We start from the raw sequence: 20,330 nt of genomic DNA on the forward strand, positions 1-20,330 counted from the left end.
AGTGGGGGTTCCGACTCCTGCATCCAGGCAGATATAATAACATGCTCATTTTCTAAATGCAGAACCCAAGGCCCAGAGAGGTGCATCTACTTGCCGCAGGCCACACAGCTAGGAGGGACAAGAGCCAGAATTCAGATCCAGATTTGCCCAACAACAAAGCCTGAGCTCTCTGCCCAGCTGGATGGAACTGTTGTCATATACGGAAGTAGAAAAGAACATTTCAAAGTCCCTTCGTTCCTCCTGTAAACTGTCATCCTCCCAGCCTCCCCCTCCCCTTCTAGCATCCAATATACCCACCCTTCCAGGTGACATACCAATAGATTTTTGCCGGAGCATAAGCCCAGGTCCTGGAGGCAGGTAAGAAGGACGTTCATAACTTGGCTGCGAGCGGTGGTGCGGATCGAAGCTTGACTTTAGGGTGGCAGTCAGAGAAAAAAGACAACAGAGAAAGATCAGTCTGGGCATGAAGATTCATAGCTTCACCACACAGCCGGCCTCCAAGCCTGCTCCAAGCTTCTGCAGGAAGGGTGAAAGGCATGGAGGAGGCAAAAGGGAATTCTGGAAGAGGAAAAGGTGTCTGAGTTTGGGCAGTGGGGAGAACGAAAGGGAAAGAAAGCAGATTCTCAGCAGCCCTGTTTGCTCTGCTTCCCATACCGAACACTAATCTGGGTCTTTTCTCCATTCTTGCTGTCAATCCCCAGGTCCAAGTCCCCAGCATTGCCTGGCTTGCTGGCTGCCCTAGCCTCTTCCCCTGTCCCCCTACCCCTTTCTTACTCTGCCACGTAAGAGTCAGAGGGATCTTTCAGAAAGAAGTCCAGGTCATGCAATTGCCCTGCTTAAAATCCCACAGGAGCGTCCTGCATCACCAGTCAGGAGGGGATTAGAATTCCCAACTCTAGTCTGGAGTTGTGGTCTGTGGTAGACACTGCTGATACACACAACATCCCCTTGGCTGGGACGCTGTGACCATCCCCAGCTGCTGAGAGTGTCACCTGCCTGGGCTCTTGGCTGCCCCCGGGGTTTAAAGAGTCCGCCTCCTCCAAAGGAGCTGATGGGCCCAAGCAGTTATGTCCCCCTACTTCTTCTTCTTTTTTTTTTAAGATCTTATTTATTTATTTCAGAAAGAGAGAGAGTGTGTGTGCACGAGTGGGGGAGCGGGGCAGAGAGAGAAGCAGGCTCCTGGCTGAGTGGGGAGCCCAATGCGGAACTCCATCTCAGGACCCTGGGATCCTGACCTAAGCCAAAGGCAGACGCTTAACCGACTGAGCCACCCTGGCACCCCATGCCCCCCTACTTCTGGGAGCAGCCTGCAGCCAAGGACCAACTGACAGGGAGATCCAAGGCAGAATTCAGTCTGTGGTGTAATTCAAACTCTCCCAGGGATCAGGCAGAAAGGGACTCCAGCGGGGGCCACGTTTGCTGAGCTCTCACAGCCCACCCTGCCCTCCTCACTCCCTTATAATTCTCCCCTTACAATACTGTCAGAGCAGGAATCCCCATCTCAGGCTCTGCCTATAGGAAACGCAGGTGCCCAGTACAGTCCAGCCCCGCCTACATTTCCTACCTGCTCACCCTGACTCCATCGTGTCCACCAGTCCTGCCCCAGTGCCCCAAGGTCCATCCCTGTTTTAGAGCACCCATAAGTCCTGCGTTTGCTTTCTGCAACGTTTTCTCCTCCTCATCACACATTCCTTTCCATCTTTCTGTCCTCTACACAAATGTCCCTCCCAGTCACTGTCTAGTGCACTTCCGTGCACTGTTTCCTTAGGACACTCATCTCCATCTGAGACACCTTGTTTATGTGCTTCCTTCCTGACTCCCTGCCCAGAATCCGGCTCCCTGACCGCACCAGAGGTATGGTATCTCCGGCCCATGACACCTGCAGGCAAAATATTTCCATTTCCTTGAAAATCAGAGGGGGGGACATGAATAGAATCCAGTCTGGATGAAAATACTCATCTTTGCACCAACACAGCCATAAAATACAGATTTTTAAACTTGTTTTTGAGGGAGGGGCTTAGGAAGGCAAAAGTGCCAAAGGCCCATGGAATCCTAACAGCCTGCTGGACGGTAGCGACGCTGCTGCTCTCTTTCACTGCTGGGTCCCCAGTCTCCAGCCAGGACCCGATATTCTATAAGCTTGTGTCAGATGAATAGTAAATAGTAACTAAAGGAGAAGGAACCAGCATCAGCAACTGACTCCAGTGCTTCTGCCAGGTGACCTCATGTGTTACTCTTCTCTGTCTTTGGGGCCCGAAGTACAGAGAAAGGAAACCCTAATTCAGACGAAGTCCCCACCTTACTGCCCTCACCTCCCATCACGCTCTCTCTACTTCCTGTGCTGTTTCTCACCTCAGGGCCTCCACATACGCTGTTCCCTCTGCCTGGAACATCCTTTCCCCCTGCTCTGCTTGGGAAGATTTGTCTTCTCACCTCCACTCGGGTCTGGCTTCTCCCTTCCTCTAGACCTACGCTGCCCAATACAACAACCACCACCCTTTCAGATGTAAATTTTAACAAATTAAGATAAAGTAAAATGAAAAATTCCCTTCCTCTGTTTTTGCTGGTCACATTTCAAGGGTTCAGTCGCCACACATTCCTGCAACTCAGGAACTCTACTGGACAAGACAGAGCTGCTCTAGACCACATAGGACGCACCTGTCCTAACCTCTCCCTGCACTCACCCCCCTGGATTGAGACTGCGCATCTCTGCGTTTGTCTCATTCATTCATTCCACAGATATTTACTGAGCGCCTGGGCCATCCCAGGGACTGTTCCAGATGCTGCAAATGCAGCCATCAACAAAACAGACAAAGTCCCCCTGGCTACATGGAGGGCAGACAAAATAAATTAGTAACATAACGGGGTCGGGCGGAGGGAAGAGAGGGAGGAGGAAGATTTCAACAGGGCCATCAAGGAAGGCCTTTCTGTGAAGATTGAATCTGAGCAATTTCCGGAAGAAGGGAGCCATGCATATTCCCGGGGTGGGGGTGGGGTGGGGGGGAGTTGCCAGGCAGAGGGAACAGCAATTGTCTATGTCCTGAGGTGGGAGTGAGTGTGGTGTGCTCAAGGAACACTCAGGAAGCTGATGTGTCTCGAGCAGGTGAGTGGGGGCGCTGAGGGGTGAGAGATGAGGTCAGACATCTGGTAGAAAGGTGATAATGGGTGGAGTCTGTTCGTTTCAGATATCTCCTTGCTGGAGAGACTCCTGCCTATTACTCTGCACTGTAACTCCCTCCAATTAACCTAGTGTAGACTTATTATAATTATTTGCTTCTTGTTCATTGTCTGTCTTCCTGGGCATGGATCCCACACAGTTCCCATTCTACTCTTCCTTGGTAAGAAAAAAACCATCTCGTTTGGCACCTATTGGAACTACATTTCCCAGGATCCCGTGCAGCTGCACGTGTAGGTAGGCTGGGATGCGTAAATGCAAGCATGTGTGTGTTACTTTGGGGAAGTCTCCTCAGAGGTAACCCAAGAAGCAACAATGCGCCCTCCTTTGCCTTTCTGCCTTGACACTCTTCCTTGTTCCTGCTACCTGGAATGCTGGTGGCACAGCTAGAGCTCCAACCATCTTGGACTAGGAGGTGACACTATGGTTGGAAAGAAGGCTAGGATGGTGGAGCAGAAAGTGAGAGGGGTCCTGGGTCTTCATGACCATGGCAGCTGCCATACCCACCTACTCCAGACTTCGTTAACATGACAGAGCTACAAGACTCTTCTGGTTCAAGCCACTGTTATTTGGAGGTTTTTTACATATGGAAGAACCCAATTCTGCAAAATCCAACCCTTGTCCAGGAATTTAAATTCCCTAACGGGAGTGGCTTTACTCGGTTCGCTCTTCCAACCCCAGCAGGTCCAGCGCATCAAGGTGCTCAGTAAATATGTGCAGAAGAAGTCCAGACTGAGGAGGGCGAGCAAGGGGATAATAGGGACGTGGGAAGGAAGGTGAGGGAAGCATCTGGTAGAGGAATGGGAGTGGGGATGGGTGGGCAAGCAGAGTAATGGGGGAGGGGTCCGAATGACAGGGGGGAATCAAGGGGCAGGCGAGGGGTGTCTCTGAATGAAGAGAGTGCACAGTGAAGGGAGAGGCGTCAGATTGGCGCATTGCCAGAATACATTCTAAGTGGAAGAGGAGGGATTAAATGATGGGTTAACTTGACATAAAGGGGGTCAGAGTGGCAGAGGAGATGTCAGGCTGATGGAGAAGCCATAAAAGCGTCTGAGGAGGCGTTGGACTGCCTGCCTGAGGGGCACACTGACTCAAGGTGGGACAGGCTGACCTCCATCCAGGAAAGGGGAGCGTCCTCTCCCGCGCAGGGGGGCAGCGAATCAGAGTGCCCAGGTGCACGTGACATCACCGGCTGCTGGCAGACTCCTCCCCAGCAAGTCAGCCAGAGGTCCGCCCTCCTCTGGTGCCACCTCGTGCACCGGTTGTGGGTCTGATGCCTCAAGGGCAGAGTGTGTGCCCTGGTGCTGTGCACAGCCTGGAGGCTGAAGACAGGCTGAGAAATGCGTGCCAGGGAGAAGTGATGGGGGAGACAGCGGAGGGGGAAACAGGCAGAGAGACAGAGATAGACAAAGACAGAGATGGGGGTTCAGAGCAGGGGAGACAGGAGGGGAAATGAGACAGCGATGAGAAGAAAGAGGGCACCAACAAAGCAGGAAGAGAGGCAGTCCTGAGAGGCCTTGGTGGGGGGGCGGTGGGCAGGGCTGCTCCAGGAGGGTCAGGCATGCAAACAGGAGGGAAAGAGACAGACGATGCGATCAAGAGGGTATGGCCAAATAATCAGAGGGAAAAACTGTGTCCACAGAAAGGTTGAGACTGGCACCCAGACAGAGATGGGGAGAAGGGAGTCCAGTGCAAGAGTGGGGGGAAGGTAGGGTACCCCTTGGGGTCAGAGACCAGGTAACAGAGACAGTAGCTGAGGGAGACAAAGCCACACAGAGGGGAGGACAGATGGATGGACAGCAGAACTTTAGGAGGAGACAGCCCAAGAAGCACCCTGACCTACAAAGAGGCCTCGGTGGCAATACTGAGCCCCCACATTGCCCGCTTACCCCCTCTGGTCTAGTGCACAGGGCTCAAATCGAGACAGGGAGGAGGGAAGAGAAGCTGAAGCAGATGGGAAAATGAGAAACAGAAAACAAGACCATAGGGAAAGAGAGAGCCACAGAGATACAGAAGCAGCAGGAAGGGGCCCCTGTGTTGACTCAGAGTGTGAGAAGTCAGGATGTCTGATGGAAAGGTGGGGACAGAGATGGGGGTGAAGAGAGTCCCTAACACAAGAGGTGGGGCTTTGGGAAGGCCCAGGGCTAGACCCTGGAAAGGAAAAGAAAAAGGGAAAATGACCACTGGCCTCTACGGCCCAGAGGGAAGGGAGATGCCATTCAAGAACTCAGGTGACTGCCTAGGAGTCTCATTTCCAGGAGGGAGGGGCACGTGGGCACTAGATGTTATCATTGGCCCATGTATGGGCCCCTCTAGGGGTGTCTTTGGAGCTCAGATAGTGAATTCCATGAGGGCTGGGATCTTATCTGTCCTATAACCATGGTTCACCCAGGAGGGGGTTGGCATGTTGGTTGCTGTTTGTTGAATAAATGAAAACAGGGTTTGCCCTATCTACTCTCGGAGACTCTGCATGTGATATGCTGTTGTAGGGTCTCTGGGGCACATGCAAGTCTCACTGGCAAGTCATTGTGGGGTCTCCAGTCTGTTCTATGGCCTAAGAGGGCTCGCCATGTGTTGAGAGCCTGCTGTACCAGGAGTTGACCTCATTCAATCCTCATCAGGACCAGCAAGACTGGCTTTAGCCCCATTGTACAGAGCAGGGAACTGAGGATGCAGAGAAATCAGGCAGTATGGTTCAAGTGACTCAGGGAGTCAGAGGGAGTCAGAATGTGAAGGCAGGTCTGCCTGGCTTGACTGCCCATGCACTTCTGAGTCTATACTGACCTGCGGGGGAGGTGGGCACATAACACGGTCCTCACAGCCTCAAAGATTTCGGATTCCTTGAGAAACTCAGGACAGGTGAGACGGGAGGTGCTGTGTGCAGGGCACTCTGCCAAGCCCTGAGAAGGTGGCCAAGGACCCTCCGCTTTTACATCTGAAAGCAATTCTATGAGTCTGAGTACAAAATCTGCCACCTTCATTTGAGGCATTCTAAAGTAGGTAGTCTAACCCTTAGTAGGTCTGTGGCTAGACTTCAAGGGGACCATGCACTTGGACTAGAAAAAAAATTACATCTTTATTGTCATTATCTTCCAATGAAAACAGTATTTCCTCGATTAAGGATGTAGGCAGCAAACCAACCTGGCCTGAGCAAGACCTGTGCCTGTATCCCCAATAGAAATCCCAGATCATCCCACATCCCTTCACAGAGGTGCAGATCTCTTGAAATTGTGTTTATGCGCCTCATGACTAGTTAAGAGTTAAGATCCATCACGAGGTCTTGCTGGCTAATGTGTTAACGAAAAAGCACTGATGTTACTATATCATAAATTATGTGTTTACTTTGTGTATGTTTTTAACTGAATCCTAGGCCTAACACAGGGCTTGAACGCATGACCCTGAGATCAAGAGTCACCTGCCCTACTGACTGAGCCAGCCAGGTGCCCCACGAATTTTGCTTTTAAAAAATATTTTGATAACTGTATTATCAGTGTAATTGGCTTCTTTTGTTTACTTAAGTAATTTACTTTACGCTTCTAAACATTATTCGGAGGACCATGCCAGCCTGCCAAAGGGGCCCAAGGTCCCTCAAAAGACAAAGAATCTGGTTTTAGACTAAACAGTCTGTTGGCCACTGGGTGGTGGGTGTGGCCTATGGGAAGAAGGGGTTGAGGGCAGGATCAGAGGGCATGCTTGAGCAGAGAAGTAGGGCGGTGTGTGATCTCTGCAGGGGACTCTGGAAGGTGAGAGGAGGTTGCTTGGTGGCTGTTTCCCACAAAGGGGCACAGCCCAATGACAAGTCAGCTAGGGAAGGACCATCAGGCCCACCAGAAGAACCAGGGCCATGGATCCAGTTGCCTGACTTGCCTGGACTGAAATACTGCCTCCCTCTCTAAGCCTTGGTTTCCCCTCTGTAAATGGGCCAGCTGTGTGGATGATCCTAGAAATGAATGAGATAATCCACGTAAAATGTAGTGTCCAAAACAGGATCACCACCCATTACAGGTCAGCCTCTGTCATAGGGAAAAGCAGGCAGAGTGGAGACAGCGATAATAAATATTTTAAAAACTCCCACTTGTTGAGCACCTATTATCACGTGCTGGGCCAATGCCAGGGATCACCAGCTGTGACATTATTCTGCCTTCCCTGAGACTCTTGAGGTGGGACGGAGATGGACAAGAGGTGAGAACAGGGAGTGAGGAAACGAGGGACAAGACTTAGGAGGAGAATAAGGAAGAGGATGGGCAGAGAGGAAAGAAGACTCCCAGAGTGAGGAGAGAAGAGGGGGCCCAGAAAGGGTGGTGCCCCTCCAGGGCCAACATCCAACACAGCGGGTTCAGGAAGGTTATGCAAGGAGAAAATAGTGTGTGCAGCCCCCAAGCCTCCTCTCCACTCTGCTCCCATTCCCCACCCACCGCCCCACTCCGCCCCGTCCAGGCTGCCTACCTCAGTGGCAAAGAAGCCTTTGGGCCGGTGTTTGCCCAGCGACGCAAGGCCACCGGGTCCAGGACTCTCGCTTGCACTGATGGTTTGCTGAGCCGCCGCCAAAATTTCATCCAGTTTGTCTAAGGGGAGGTGGAAAGAGGCAGTGAAATGAAGCTTGCTTTGGCCTCGGGCAGAAACAGAGCTGCCAGGAGCCCATGCGGTATGTTGTATGAACCAGGAAAGAGCACCCCCGCCTCCATTCCCGTGGACCGATGGCCCTTACGGAGGCAGAATCTCCAGCCCAGAAGGCAGAGCCCAGCGCTGGGAAGGGGTCAGGTCTGCAAATCGGCGCAGGAGGGAAGCTGGAGGGGAGGCAGAAGGGTCGGGAGAGAGGCTGAGGACAGAGGTGGGAGCTTGCACTTGATGGCTGGGGCAAGGCTGGGGTATGAGGTGATCAGGTCGGAGGTGGCGAAAGGGTGTGCAGGCAGGAAGAGGGCTGGAGGGGCTGCGTGCAGGGGCAGGGAGCGTGGGGCCAGGGGTCCTGGGGATCCCAGGGAGCAGGGCTGGGCCATCTTACTGAGTGCCATCTGATACACGGTGCGCTTTTTCTCCATGCTGGGCACCGGCGCCGGCTGCTGCTCGTACTCTGTGGGCAAAGGATGCGGATGAAGTCCAGGGGCGCCCCCGGGGGCGGGGCGGAGCGGGCTCGGCCAGTAGGCGTGGCCAGCGGGCGTGCGCAAGCGCGAGTTGGGCAGTGAAGGGCCTGGGTCAGGGAGAGGGGCAAGTCCGCCGGCGGGATGGGGACGGGGGGGCCCCCCCCGCCAGTCCTGTGCCCACTCACCACTCTTCTTCTTCCAGGGGGAGACTAGCCCGGGGGAGAGGCAGTAGAGGAGCCAAGAGTTAGGACTTCAGGGGGAGGCGAGGGGTCCCCTCTTTGGAACACCCTCCTCCCTCAGGATAGGGGCGGTCAGCGGCCTGATCTGCCCCCTGTCAGGGGAAACGGGACCCCCCAGGTCCACTCGGCCCTGTCTGGGGGAGGGGCTGGCCTTCCTTTCTGTTAGTGGGGTGGGGAAGCTGGTGGAGTAGGAGATAGAGAATTGGGGGTGGGGTGAGTTGGGGCAGATGGAGAAAACTGGAGAGGAAACAGGGACCCGTAAGAGGGACGTGCAGACCCAGAGAGAGACTCGACAGAGAAACAGATATAAGAGGACAAAGGAAAGTTGACTCTCAGACGCCCCTTCCCAGCGACACACACGCAGGCCAGAGACAGTCTGACCCATGGACTAGGGACAGGATGAGGACAGGACCCCTGGTCACTAACAACACTAACAAACTCAAGGTCTGGTTCAGCCCCCTTCTGCACCCCCACCCGCCCTCCCCAGCGACTGTGCCCCAGCAGCCCCACAGGCTCACCCATCTCCTCCAGCTCTGAGGTCATAGACTTTGAACGCAGAGAAATGGCTGGAGGCGGGAGCCGCTTCGCCTGCTGGGGTGCTGAAAAGATGACGGTGGGGGTCAGGCATCAGTATGCCGAGAGAAGGCCCATGAACCCGCTCACCAACACTGCAGTGCTCCCAGATACCAGAGAATGACTGCCACCAGCATGCTGAGCCCTCCCTACCTCAGTTTCTCCCCCAGAAGGGCCATGAACAAGCAGATATCCTTAGGGAAGGAAAGGCCAGTGGTGGGGACCATTAGGCCATTAGGACCTCTGAGGATCTGAGCCTGGTGGCAGTGGGGTGCCCAGGTCTGGCCACACAAATGAGTGGAGAAGCACCTTTCTTATGGACAGCCTCATCCATGTCCGGGTGCCTGGTGACCATCACCACCTTGACCATCAGCGTGTTGCCCCCTTGTCGGATCATGTTCACCACCTGCCGGTGGCCAACCTTCACCACATTCTGCCCGTTCACCTGTGGCACAGATACCCCCACACCACACGGAGTAGGTGAGGGGAGGGATGCTTTCAGCTTCAGAGTTGCCAACAGAGTGGCCTCCAGCCTTGCCCTGTGTGTATCACTCTTGGCCTCCCCATCACCCCTTCTCTTTGCAAGGCCCTGCTTCTCCTTTGGTAACTTTCCTGGCCCCAGAGCCAGGGAAGGGGCTGGGCTCACCCTAATCCGCCCCCCCCACCCCGTGCCCCTGCATTGTGTGTGCGGTGTGTGTGTGTGTGTGTGTGTGTGTGCTGGGGAGCAGCTCTGTTTTCTTCTGATGGTTCAGAGAAGCCTTTTGGAAGGAATCACTGAAGAAAGCAGAGGCTGACTAGGGGGTGGGCTGGGGGGCTGGGAGGCCTAGTGCTGAAACAGTGTCTGGATTTGGGCAGAATTGTTGTGGATCAGGAGGAGCCTAGGGATTTCTTTCACCAGGGTCCCAGGAAGAGAGCAGTATCTGTGGAAGGGATGCTGGAGGTCAGCCCTTGGGAAGGCCCCTGGGGCTGGGGGTCAGGACTCACCTCGATGAGGAAGTCTCCCATCCGCAGTCCAGCTCGCCATGCCACACCCCCCCTCGTCCACAGACTCCAGATACTGCAGCGCCGGGAAGGCCGGGGTGGGGGTGAACTCCTCGATGGGGGTCTGCGCTGCAGATGGGAGGAGCCGGCGGGGTCGGAGGGGAGGGGGTGGAGAGGCCGAGCAGGGGATGGGGCTCAGACCCAAGTCACAGAGGCCTCACCGTAGCTGAGGGACCAGCACCCTGGGGATGGGGTGGTGGGTGGGCTGGGGTCCCTTCCCCTGTCCATCCCCCTGGGTCAGAGAGCCCTTCTCCCGTCTCCTCCCCGGCCGGCACTCACCCTTGGCCCCCCCGGAGCACGAACCCAAACCCCTCACTGTCCTTCTTCTGCAGCAAGACTGTCTTCTCCTTAATGATGTAATCGCTGGCAAGGGGGTGGGGTGGGGGTAGGGGGGGGTGGAGAAGGGATTATGAGACATGGGAGTCTGAGCTCCACCAGCAACCCGGTGACCTGAGCCCCTGCTCCAGAGCCATTCATCCCACCTCCTAGGATCTTCCTCACCCATTCCATGTGTGTTTGCTCACAGCAGCCCTTACAGGCCTCCCCCTCAGAGCCCAGAGTGCTTGCTCTCCCACTCAATTTTCCCTCATTCATTCATCTGTGCATCCATCCACCCATCCATTCAGCAAGCAGTTTCCAAGCCCACTGTGTGCGGGCGCAGCGCAAGGGATGGGAGATAAGTTGCCAGATTACCAGACAGCCTGGCTGGAGCCCCCGCTAGCCACTTCCTTATCTGTGACCTTGAGCCCGAGGTTTTAACTTCTTGGGCCTCAATTTCATCTATAATGTGAGACAATAACAAGCCCCACCAGACGGGGTCGCTGTGGGAGTTCAGTACGCACGGTATTCAGCACCGTGCGCGGCACAAGCATGGACTCAGTAGGATTCCTTTAATGTCTTGGGACAAGTTACCAAGTCAACAGGACATGGGTACTTTGATGATAGCCCTCCCAACTCCTTGACCACGTATCTACTACAGTAACGGCCCCCCAGGTACCCAAGCCGATTGTAGCCTCACTTACTCAGCACTGTGCAAGATGGTGGCCACTCAATTCATGTGACTATTTATATGCAAATTAATTAAAATTAAATTGAGAAGTTCAGTTTCTCAGTCTCACTAGCCACGTTTCAAAGTGCCCCGTAGCCATGTGTGGCTAGTGGTTATCAGGGCGGACAGTGCAGTTACAGAACATTTCCATCGCTGCAGAAAGTTCTAGTGAGCCGCAGAGACTTTTCTATTCCCTGGTATACCTCCAGTGTATCTCCTGCCTGCAGTGGATAGGTTCTAGTAAAAATGCAAACTACCCACGAATATGCAGACAGTTGCCACCATCAGGCCACCAAAGCCTGTCACACATTTAGGTGATGTTCACATACCCAGGAAAGTTCAATTAAACTCAATGTTTTTCCATGAATCTCAACACCTGCCCGGGGTTGCTCAGGTAACAGCTTCAAATCCTTGACATCACCACAGTGTACCTCAAGATTATATATCCATTCCATTCCAGGAAGCCCAGTATACAACAGGAATACCCATCCACCTTGACTCCAGCCCCACCACCCTCAAGAGCCCCAAGAATACCCTCCATCCACTAGAATGCACACACTACTGCACCCCGAGCTTCCTGTGAGACCCGTCCAGCGCACATGCAGACCCGTTAGCAGATCCCAATAATATCCACCAGCCCCAACACACTCCAATAATAGTCAAGCGTGCTCCCCACCCACTTCAATTACGTACCCCCACAGATTCGGCAAAACAGCCCTTCACGATTACTCCAGTAGATTTCAGTAACGCCCCCACACATCCCAGTATGCTCCAATAATAACTCCCCCTCACTTGGATCTCAGTGTATTCCCATAACACGCCCCCTGAACACATCCCAGCACATGCCAATAATACCCACTGCGCTCCTACTGTATTTCGGTACCATTCCCCTGACACGCAAGCACCCCTGTGTACTCCCGTGACCCCCCACGACTTCCACTGTCACTGTCACATCCATATGTTTGCACCACAGCAACAGCGTTCTGCACATGCGCGTGTATGGCAGCCCTGCCCCCGTCCCTCCCCTCTTTATCGTAACTGAGTGTGCTCAACAGCACAGTGTATACGCGGGCAGACCTAGCAACCGCTCTCTCTCCAGGTTCACCATGGTCCAGTCAACATGCCACACTACACCCACCATGTCTTCTGGATCTTATATTCAAGCCAGAGAGAGGCCACCTTTGCAGCTGGGTGGGAGGGGTATAGGAAGAGAGGAGGAAAGGAGTTCCAAAGGGGTGAAGGAAGGGAGGGGAAAAGAGGAGGAAGAGGGCAAGGACAAGGTCAACAGAAATTGGTTCAGAGCTGCCTGCTCCTGACCATGCACTCTGCGACACCCACCTTTGTCCCAGCCTGACCACTTCCGCTGAACTTTTATGCCCTTGTGCTCGCTTCGGCATCACATATACCGAACCCTTATGCCCTTGCTACCCTCATACCCCCTCCAGACCTCTAGGTTCCCAGCAGGCAGAATGGCCTTGGGACTTTGTTCATCCCTCATTTGCAACTGTTTCTTTTTCTTCTGTTCATGCCACAAACCCCTCTGTCTCCCACACCTTTCCCCTACCCCTGGAATCTCCCTTTTACCCCACATTATCTTCACACTCCAGACACAAGCCTTCCCCAAATAGACCATCCCCCCATACAATTCAATAGAACTCCCATGTCCATTGCACGCCAGGAAGAAGCCCTCGCTTTGTGCAAGGCGGTATTTGAAACCCTCCACTTGGAAGTAACTCAGTTGTCTCTCCTAGCCAGCCTCTGACATAGCTGTAAGTACTATTTCCACTTTATAGGTGAGGAAACAGAAACACAGAAAGGTTAGGCAACTTGCCTAAGGTCACACAGCACATAATCTTGGAAACACAGAAGAAATACTTGGGTCGCTGCAGTTATAACACTGTTCTCTCCACTGCACCCAAATACTTCAAGCGCATAAATATCTGCCCCGAACTGGCCAGAAGTACCCACCCCTTGGTGCCTGAAATTATCCCAGGTTATGCCCTCAGCACAATGAGTGACATTTACTGACCCATTGCTGAATGCCAGATGCCGCTCCACGCATTTAACATTTATTTATTCACACATTCTCACAACACCCCTGCGAGGGGTAACCGAGGCACAGAGAAGTAACATGCTCGAGATCACAGCAGCTAAAAAAGGGTCAAAGCCAAAGACTGAATTCCTCACAGGCAACCCGTACGCTCCAATAACGTCCAAACACCCTCAGATCATCACAACACTACCTCTGTTCCTCCCTCTCTAGCATCCCCATACAGGCTCCTTTCTCTCCGCACTCCTATGACTTTCTTGCCCAATCCCTGGCCACGGGATGCTTCCCTTATCCCCCTCATCCCACCACATTCTCCTCCAGCTTCCCACCTGCCCTGTTGCCCCAACAGTTTCCCTAAACTCTGTGCTCCCTATCCTCTGCTCTTGTGTGTGCCCCTTTACCTCTCTGCACCTTGCTCCCTACTCCTCCACGCCATTTGAAAGCTCCGTGTTGGCCCAACCCACCCTCATTAGCTTTCACTTCCCTTAGCCCTCCTCACACCCCCACTGGGCCATCCCTCTACCTCCTATTTCGCCTCTGCATATGGCCCATCCCCTTCCCCAAAGTGTCCTCCATGGACCTTTGTGACCTCTCACCCCTCTCATGCCCCCCTCACCCTTCCCTTCGCCTCACCCCTCCTACATCCTCTCCCGCCTCTGCATGCAACCCCACCGTGTCCCCTACAGCACCCTAGGTTCCTTTCATACTCCCCATCCCCCGCATTCTCCTCCGTGGAAGCCGCTTTCTACTTCTGCATCCTCAACTCACTTCCTCACACACCCTTCCGCCTCCTGGTACTTGCAGCTGCATTTCATTTACATTCCCTGCATCCTCTCTGTGTTCTCCCTGGGCTGCCTGAATCCCCACCTCCAAATCCTCCTCACGGTTCCTGCATTCCCTCCTCACCCCATTTCTCCAAACACCCCACGCACCTTCTATGCTCTAGCACCCCCCCTGTTTCCCCCACATCGGTGTCCTCCACTTTCCCCTGCTCCATTCTCATCGGCCTCCCTCCTCCTGAGACCCTCTAACCCCACCCCTGCCCCAGCATTCACTACCCACTCCATACCCCATTCAGGCTGGCATTGCTGAATACCTGCCCTGCAGGAGCACACACAATGCTTTCCCCCGGGCCATCCCTTGGCGACCCCAGAGCGGCCTCCGGAGCTCAGCAGCCAGCTCTTGTTCCCCGGATCCCACACGCGGAGACTGCAGCAGTGTCCACTCCCCCCCCACCCCCACCCCAGAGGTGCCTCTCACACACCCAGGATCCCACAGCCCAGAGCTGGCTGCTGTACAAGATACACCCTCCAGTACTCAGCCCCTCCTCATGTACCCATCTCCATGGGTCTCTCCACGACCTGCACAGAGGCCCCCCTCACTGGGAAGCCAGACCCCTCCCATGCTGAGAAGAGGCACACACAGGCAGAAGCAGTTCCCCATGCAGAAGCACAGCCCGAGCTCAGCACACATGCCCCACACTAGCACGGACCCCCTGGAGGCAGGGAGAGGGGCACATGGGGACAGAGACACGCAGAGGGACTAGAAAAGGGGGGGGTGTGGGGGGGAGGGGACAGGCCTGGCATGAGAGGATAGGTAATGGGAAACACAGCCGCAGTCCCTGGGACAGACCCACTCTATCACACACACACACACACACACACACACACACACAATCCTCAGACAGGCTCTCTGTGGCTCCAAGTCACACACAGAGATAGACACCGCCAAACAGGGACACACAGATGGACACAGCTGGGGGAGGGGGGCTGGGAGCCCACCATCTCTCCATCTCTGTCTGTCTCTCTCTCTCACACACACACACACGCGTGCGCGCACGGCTGCAGGCAGTCACACACACGCACATCGACACAGCCACACTGACACATGCACAGTCGCACAGTGACACGCAGCGGAAAAAGAGGAGGGGAGGGGAGGCCGGGGGTGGGATGTGTGTGTGATGGGGGGATGACTGTGAATGGGAGAGAGGGGTATGAATGAGGGGACTTGCCAACTCTGTAAAGGGGTGTGGGGAGATGGGGATCAGTGGAACAGGGTGCCTGAGGAAAAGCCACGGTGGTTCCCCACGGGGAGGGCTCCACAGAGTGGGGGCGGCGAGGGCGGCAGAAAGGGGTAGTGGGTTCCAAACCCTGGAGTGGGATCCATTTGGAGGGTCTGACTGGGGGCAAGGTTTCGGAGGAAGACATGAGGGGGGTCTGAAAGGGCCTAGGAAGGGGGCTGAGGAGTGTTTGTTCTGAGGGGGGCTCGGGGAGAGAGGCCCACGGACGGGGATGAGAGAAGGGTTGAGAACAGGGGTCCTAAAGGGTTTATCACAGAGGGAAGGTGAGGGGAGAGCGAGTGTGGGGGGGGGTGGCTTGAGTGGGGAGGAGTCCCAAGGCTGGGGGATTAGCGGCGAGGGGAGGGTCGTCACAGCGGGCCCGGGCCTCCCAGCCTGCCGCGGAGAAAAGGGGCGGCGCGCTCCGTTACCTGTAGATGTACCAGACGCTGCGCCGCCGGGGCCCCAGGGCCGGCCAGCTGGAGGAGAGCGCGGGGGGGCGGCTGCGGCAGGGAGCCCCCACCGGGGCCGCCTCCGAGACCCCCGCCACCGCCGACCGCAGACAAAGCCATCGCCGCCGCGGCCCCGGCCCCGGCCCAGGTCCCGGTGCCGGCCGCCCCCGCCGCCGCCGCCGCCGCCGCGTCCCCGTCCCCGCTCGGCCGAACCCCCGTGTCCGGGCCCCCAGGCCCCGCCTCATGCTGACCCGCGCCGGGAGGGGGGAGGGGGAGGGGGCGCGCACCCTCCCGCGGGAGGGAGGGCAGGGCCGGGGGCTCACATGCCGGGGGGGCACGGGGGCGCGGGGCGCGGGGTCGGGCCGCGGCGGGAGCGCGAGGACCGCGGACGGCGCCGGCTTCAGCACCGCGGACAGCTCCGGAGGCGGGCGGCGGGCGCGAGGCTTTAACCCCTTGGCGTCCTGCGCCGTGTGGCGGAGGGGGCCGGGCAGGGGGGAGGGGGCCGGGAGGGGAACGCGGGGGCCCCCTTGGCGGGAGAAGGGGGAGGGGCGAGGCGCGAGGGGGGGAGGAGAAGGGGGAGGCACTTCCGGTCTGGGCCCCCCCCCTTAACCCCCTCCCCCCTCCTGAGCCCTCCCGCGCAGGTGCAGAGCGAGGGAGAGCGGAGAGAGAGACGCACAACACCATACAAAATGCCTCGCGACCGCGTGCGGGGACGCGCGAACCGAGCCCCACTTCCCAGGCAGGGATACCACGGTGAGCGAGGCCCCAGGAGGGGACGCACAGCTCCCCATCGCAGATCGACACATAATGCACCCCGACACAGTCTGGAAGGGCCAGGAAGGGAAGGCTAGAAACATTGAGACTGGACTCCAGAGCAGTGAGAGACACCCCTCCCCCCAGGCCCAAAGAAGCCGAGAGGAGGGACAGACACATACCGCAGCTCACTCTGGAGAGGAGAGAGCATAGACCCCCCAGGGGAAGGAGAGAGGGTGGCAACAGGCCAGGACCTCACAGCTCCAGCAGGGATGCAGGGCACACAACACAGACCAGGCCCCCTCAGATGGGGTCAGGGAGAGCAGCGGGGGGAGGCGGGAGGGGAAGAGGCTCAGACGCACCACACAGAGCAGCACATGCTAGCGGGCACAAGGAGGGAAGGAGAAGGGGAGGGAATGAAGTTGATGGAGCTAGGGGAGGAGAAGGAAGAAGCTGAGGGCAAGAGGGACCACCCCAATCCGGCTGGTGAGGCAAGTAATTCCCAGACCAAGGCCAAGGAGAGACCCAGAGAGACACTGTCAGAGACAAGAAGCAGAGGCTGATGGGAGATTTGGGGTGGGAGGGACCTTGATACTCACCCGGTGCCCAGAGCCAGAGACGTGCCAGGTGAACGCGCACAATGGTCAAGCGCCTCAGACATTCCGGGGCAGGGTGGCACCCCAGCCCCACCCTCTCTCCCCATCTTGTTATTTCTCTCTCCCCAACCCCCTCACCCATCCCCACTGGCCAGAACACAGACACGTAGGTTTGGACACATTTAATGGAAGGATGCTACAAACAAGGAGACCCTTCCCTGGATGGGGGGAACAGTGGGGGAGGGTGTCATCTTTCAGATACCAGTTATGACCATCCCTCCCCCACAGTCTTGCCCTTCTGGAAGTCCATGCCCTGGAATCCTCCCCTCTTCTGCCCTCCCCTCCCCCAGTGCCCCAGGTCCTGAGTTCCAGATCAATCGGACAGATGCAAATGCATGCACACGATTTTCTGGGCTGACACGCATGGACAGTGGCATGCACAGAAAGAGACAGACGTGTGCAGAAACCCACCTGTCCGTACAAGGTAAGCAGACACACTGACATCCCTGGAAACACTTGCCCTCATTCTCAGACACACAGATTCAGGGAAACACAAATGTGCAGTGCCAACCGCAAGATTAGCCTCAATCGCGCGCCCATAAATGACAGCCAAAAATGCACCCATCTACACAGAGTAGGACAGACCCTCTCGCTGTCATGGGCATCTCCAGGCACAGGGCTACAGGTCTAGGGGCCTCTAGTCACCCATGCATACAGACACGTGTCATGCTCACCTACAGAGACACGGGGGCAAGGACATACTCAGAGAATCCATACAAGGACGCTTGCCAGTGTAAGATGTTCACGCACAGGGAAACCAGCTCTGGTCGTGCACACACAAGTCCACATATCCCCAGGCACCCCTTTCTTCCCATTCCTGACCCCATGCCCTCCCTTCCCCTCCCTTCTCACCTCCCTGGGCCAATCCCATCCATCAAGCTTCTGAAGCAAGTCAGCCAGCAGCCAGGGAGGGGAAAGGTGTCAGTGTGCCCATCTCTCCACCCCCACCCCTCCTGGCCCAGCTCTGCCTGCTCCTCTCCCCAAACCCGTGTGAGGCATGGGATGCATACACTTCTGCTGCACATGACCGCACAGAGATGGGGCACACGAAGGAGAAAGGCCTCCAGCCAGCCACACACACGAGCTCCCCAGCCCCAGACAGCTCCATACTTATCTGTCCACCCCATTGGTCTTAGGCTACCCCAAAACTGGGCAGTCTCAGTGGTTGCCAAGGATGGTGTGGGACTGGGCTTGTGGTCTGAAGCTAACTCTGCCTTCCCCCACCTCTGGATCAAACGTTAGAGGGAGCAGAAAGGAGGCTTGGAGGTGGTGGACATATTTAAAGGTGGAGTACGAAGGGAGATTGGGGTGAGGGGCACCCAAGGGTGTATGGACATTTACCTTGGGGCATCAAAGCTGTCGTAGGAGCCCACGGTATAATGCCGGAAGAGTCTCTTTGCCTTGTCACTGCGGCTTTCTGCAGGAGGACAAAGGACGACCTTAGACCCTCACTCTGGAAACCGTGGGCCCACTCCCGGGGGTCCTGGCCCATGTCGTCCCCTCTACCCACCCCCAGCATCCCACCCCTGTCAGGAGAACCCCAGGATCATCAGGGACAACTGGGGAGTCCTCGTTACCTTGTTTTCCCTCCTGGGAGCGGTTCGCCACCTCTTCTAGGCAGTCCGAGGGAAACCAGCCAACACGACCTTTGACCTGGCCTTCCCAGAAGCCTCCTTCCCCGATGCTAAGCACTGGGTGGGGAGCAGGGACATAGAAACACTTCTGTGGTTCTGTGTCGCCTCCCCAACTCCAACATACTTGATGCACAGCCTTGCCACAATTGCCCAGCACCTAGCACAGGGCCTGGCCCAAGGGCATCCTTAATAAATGTCCAAGGAAGGGATGAGGGATTGGCTGGAGAACCAAATCCTATCACTCCTGCATTCTTGCTTTCCGAATCCAATGGGGACTTCCAGAGGCACTGGGAGAAAGGGCTGTGTCTGGTGACATGGTCCTTGCAGGTTAAGTCCACCCAGGACTGGCCCTCACCTCCCTTGGTAAGCAACCAGGCACAGCTCGACTCTTCTATGATTTCCCGATGCCCTCTTAGACTCCCTAAACCCTTCTGCAGTCCCGCCACAGCCCCCATTCCCTCCCACTCCCTCCTGGCCACTCAAATTTCTGTCCTTTGCTCCCAGCCCCTGCCCTCTGCCTCTCTTTGTTTCCCCTGGCTCTAGACGGGAGAAGAGATTAGAATCACCTCTTTCTTCCTCTCCACCCCCTGTCCCTGGAGGCCATTTCCTGCTGGCCCCATCTCTTAGCCACACATAGCACACATTTGCTGACTGGCTGTGCTGTGTGTGTGCCGACCACTCAAGGACAAAGACGGACATCAGGAACTGCTAATGTCTATCCAGTTCTCACCGGTGACCAGAACCCTAAGAAGGGACACTTTCGTTAAACCCCTTTTACCCACAGGGAAACTGAGGCTCAGAGGACCGAGGTCATTTGCTCAGAATGTACGGCTTATCATCCATAGAGTCTGGATTTGAACACCACTCTGCATCTCCAGGGTAAATGCTTGGAGTCACAGTGTTTTGCGACCTCTCTGTTCAGGCACTGTGTTGCTGCTGCTTCTAATACTGACGATCAAAGCAACAGTGACAAACGCACGGTCTTCCATTTCTTCATTTCTCCTGGCTCTGTCTGCGCCCGGCCCTTTGCATACTTCCCTCACACCTACAGGGGTAGGCGACAACTGATTTCCCATTTTATAGATGAAGAAGCTGCAGCTAAACAGAAAAGTCCCTGGTCCCAGAGAGCTCAAGCCACACTGGGATTTGAATTGGGGCCCCCTGGTGGCTTTCTCTGCTTCAACTGCCACCCTTGGGAGGATCTGGGGAGACCAGATCGAGGAGATGCTCAAGGTCAAGGAAAGGAGCAAGTGAGGGAGTAAAAAGGGCTCTGGGCTCTTGGCTAGCCCTCCAGTGACCGGCTGGGTGGTCATGGAATCAATTGTCCGTTCACCGAATGAGTATTTATTTAGTGTCAGTCATGAGTCAATCACCAAGCTAGACACTGGGTAGAGCGCTCTTGGACACAACCAATGTGGTTCTTGCCCTCACGGAGCTTCCACGCAGGCAGCCGTGGGAGGCGTAACTCTGTAGGTGACCGCACGATTGAAAGTTAAGGTCAGCACTCCAGGGGAGAAGGACCAGGTGTCCAAAGAAAGACCAGATGGGGGTCTATAAATCGGATGGCAAAGA

General features: G+C 55.9%; 1 protein-coding gene across 1 annotated transcript in view; it reads right to left on the bottom strand.

Moving 5' to 3' along the window:
* The window catches only part of SHANK1 (SH3 and multiple ankyrin repeat domains 1), a 41,094-nt gene that overhangs the window by 7,304 nt on the left and 13,460 nt on the right, over positions 1–20,330 (bottom strand). The window contains 11 exon segments of the mRNA XM_032839351.1: positions 315–411; positions 7,622–7,740; positions 8,178–8,246; positions 9,014–9,094; positions 9,378–9,513; positions 10,053–10,103; positions 10,105–10,173; positions 10,385–10,472; positions 17,977–18,006; positions 18,466–18,541; positions 18,702–18,815. Coding sequence (XP_032695242.1) covers positions 315–411; positions 7,622–7,740; positions 8,178–8,246; positions 9,014–9,094; positions 9,378–9,513; positions 10,053–10,103; positions 10,105–10,173; positions 10,385–10,472; positions 17,977–18,006; positions 18,466–18,541; positions 18,702–18,815 — 930 coding nt within the window.

This window comes from Lontra canadensis, unplaced genomic scaffold (genome assembly GCF_010015895.1).
Source record: "Lontra canadensis isolate GAN:19392208 unplaced genomic scaffold, GSC_riverotter_1.0 scaffold107, whole genome shotgun sequence".
NCBI lineage: Eukaryota > Metazoa > Chordata > Mammalia > Carnivora > Mustelidae > Lontra > Lontra canadensis.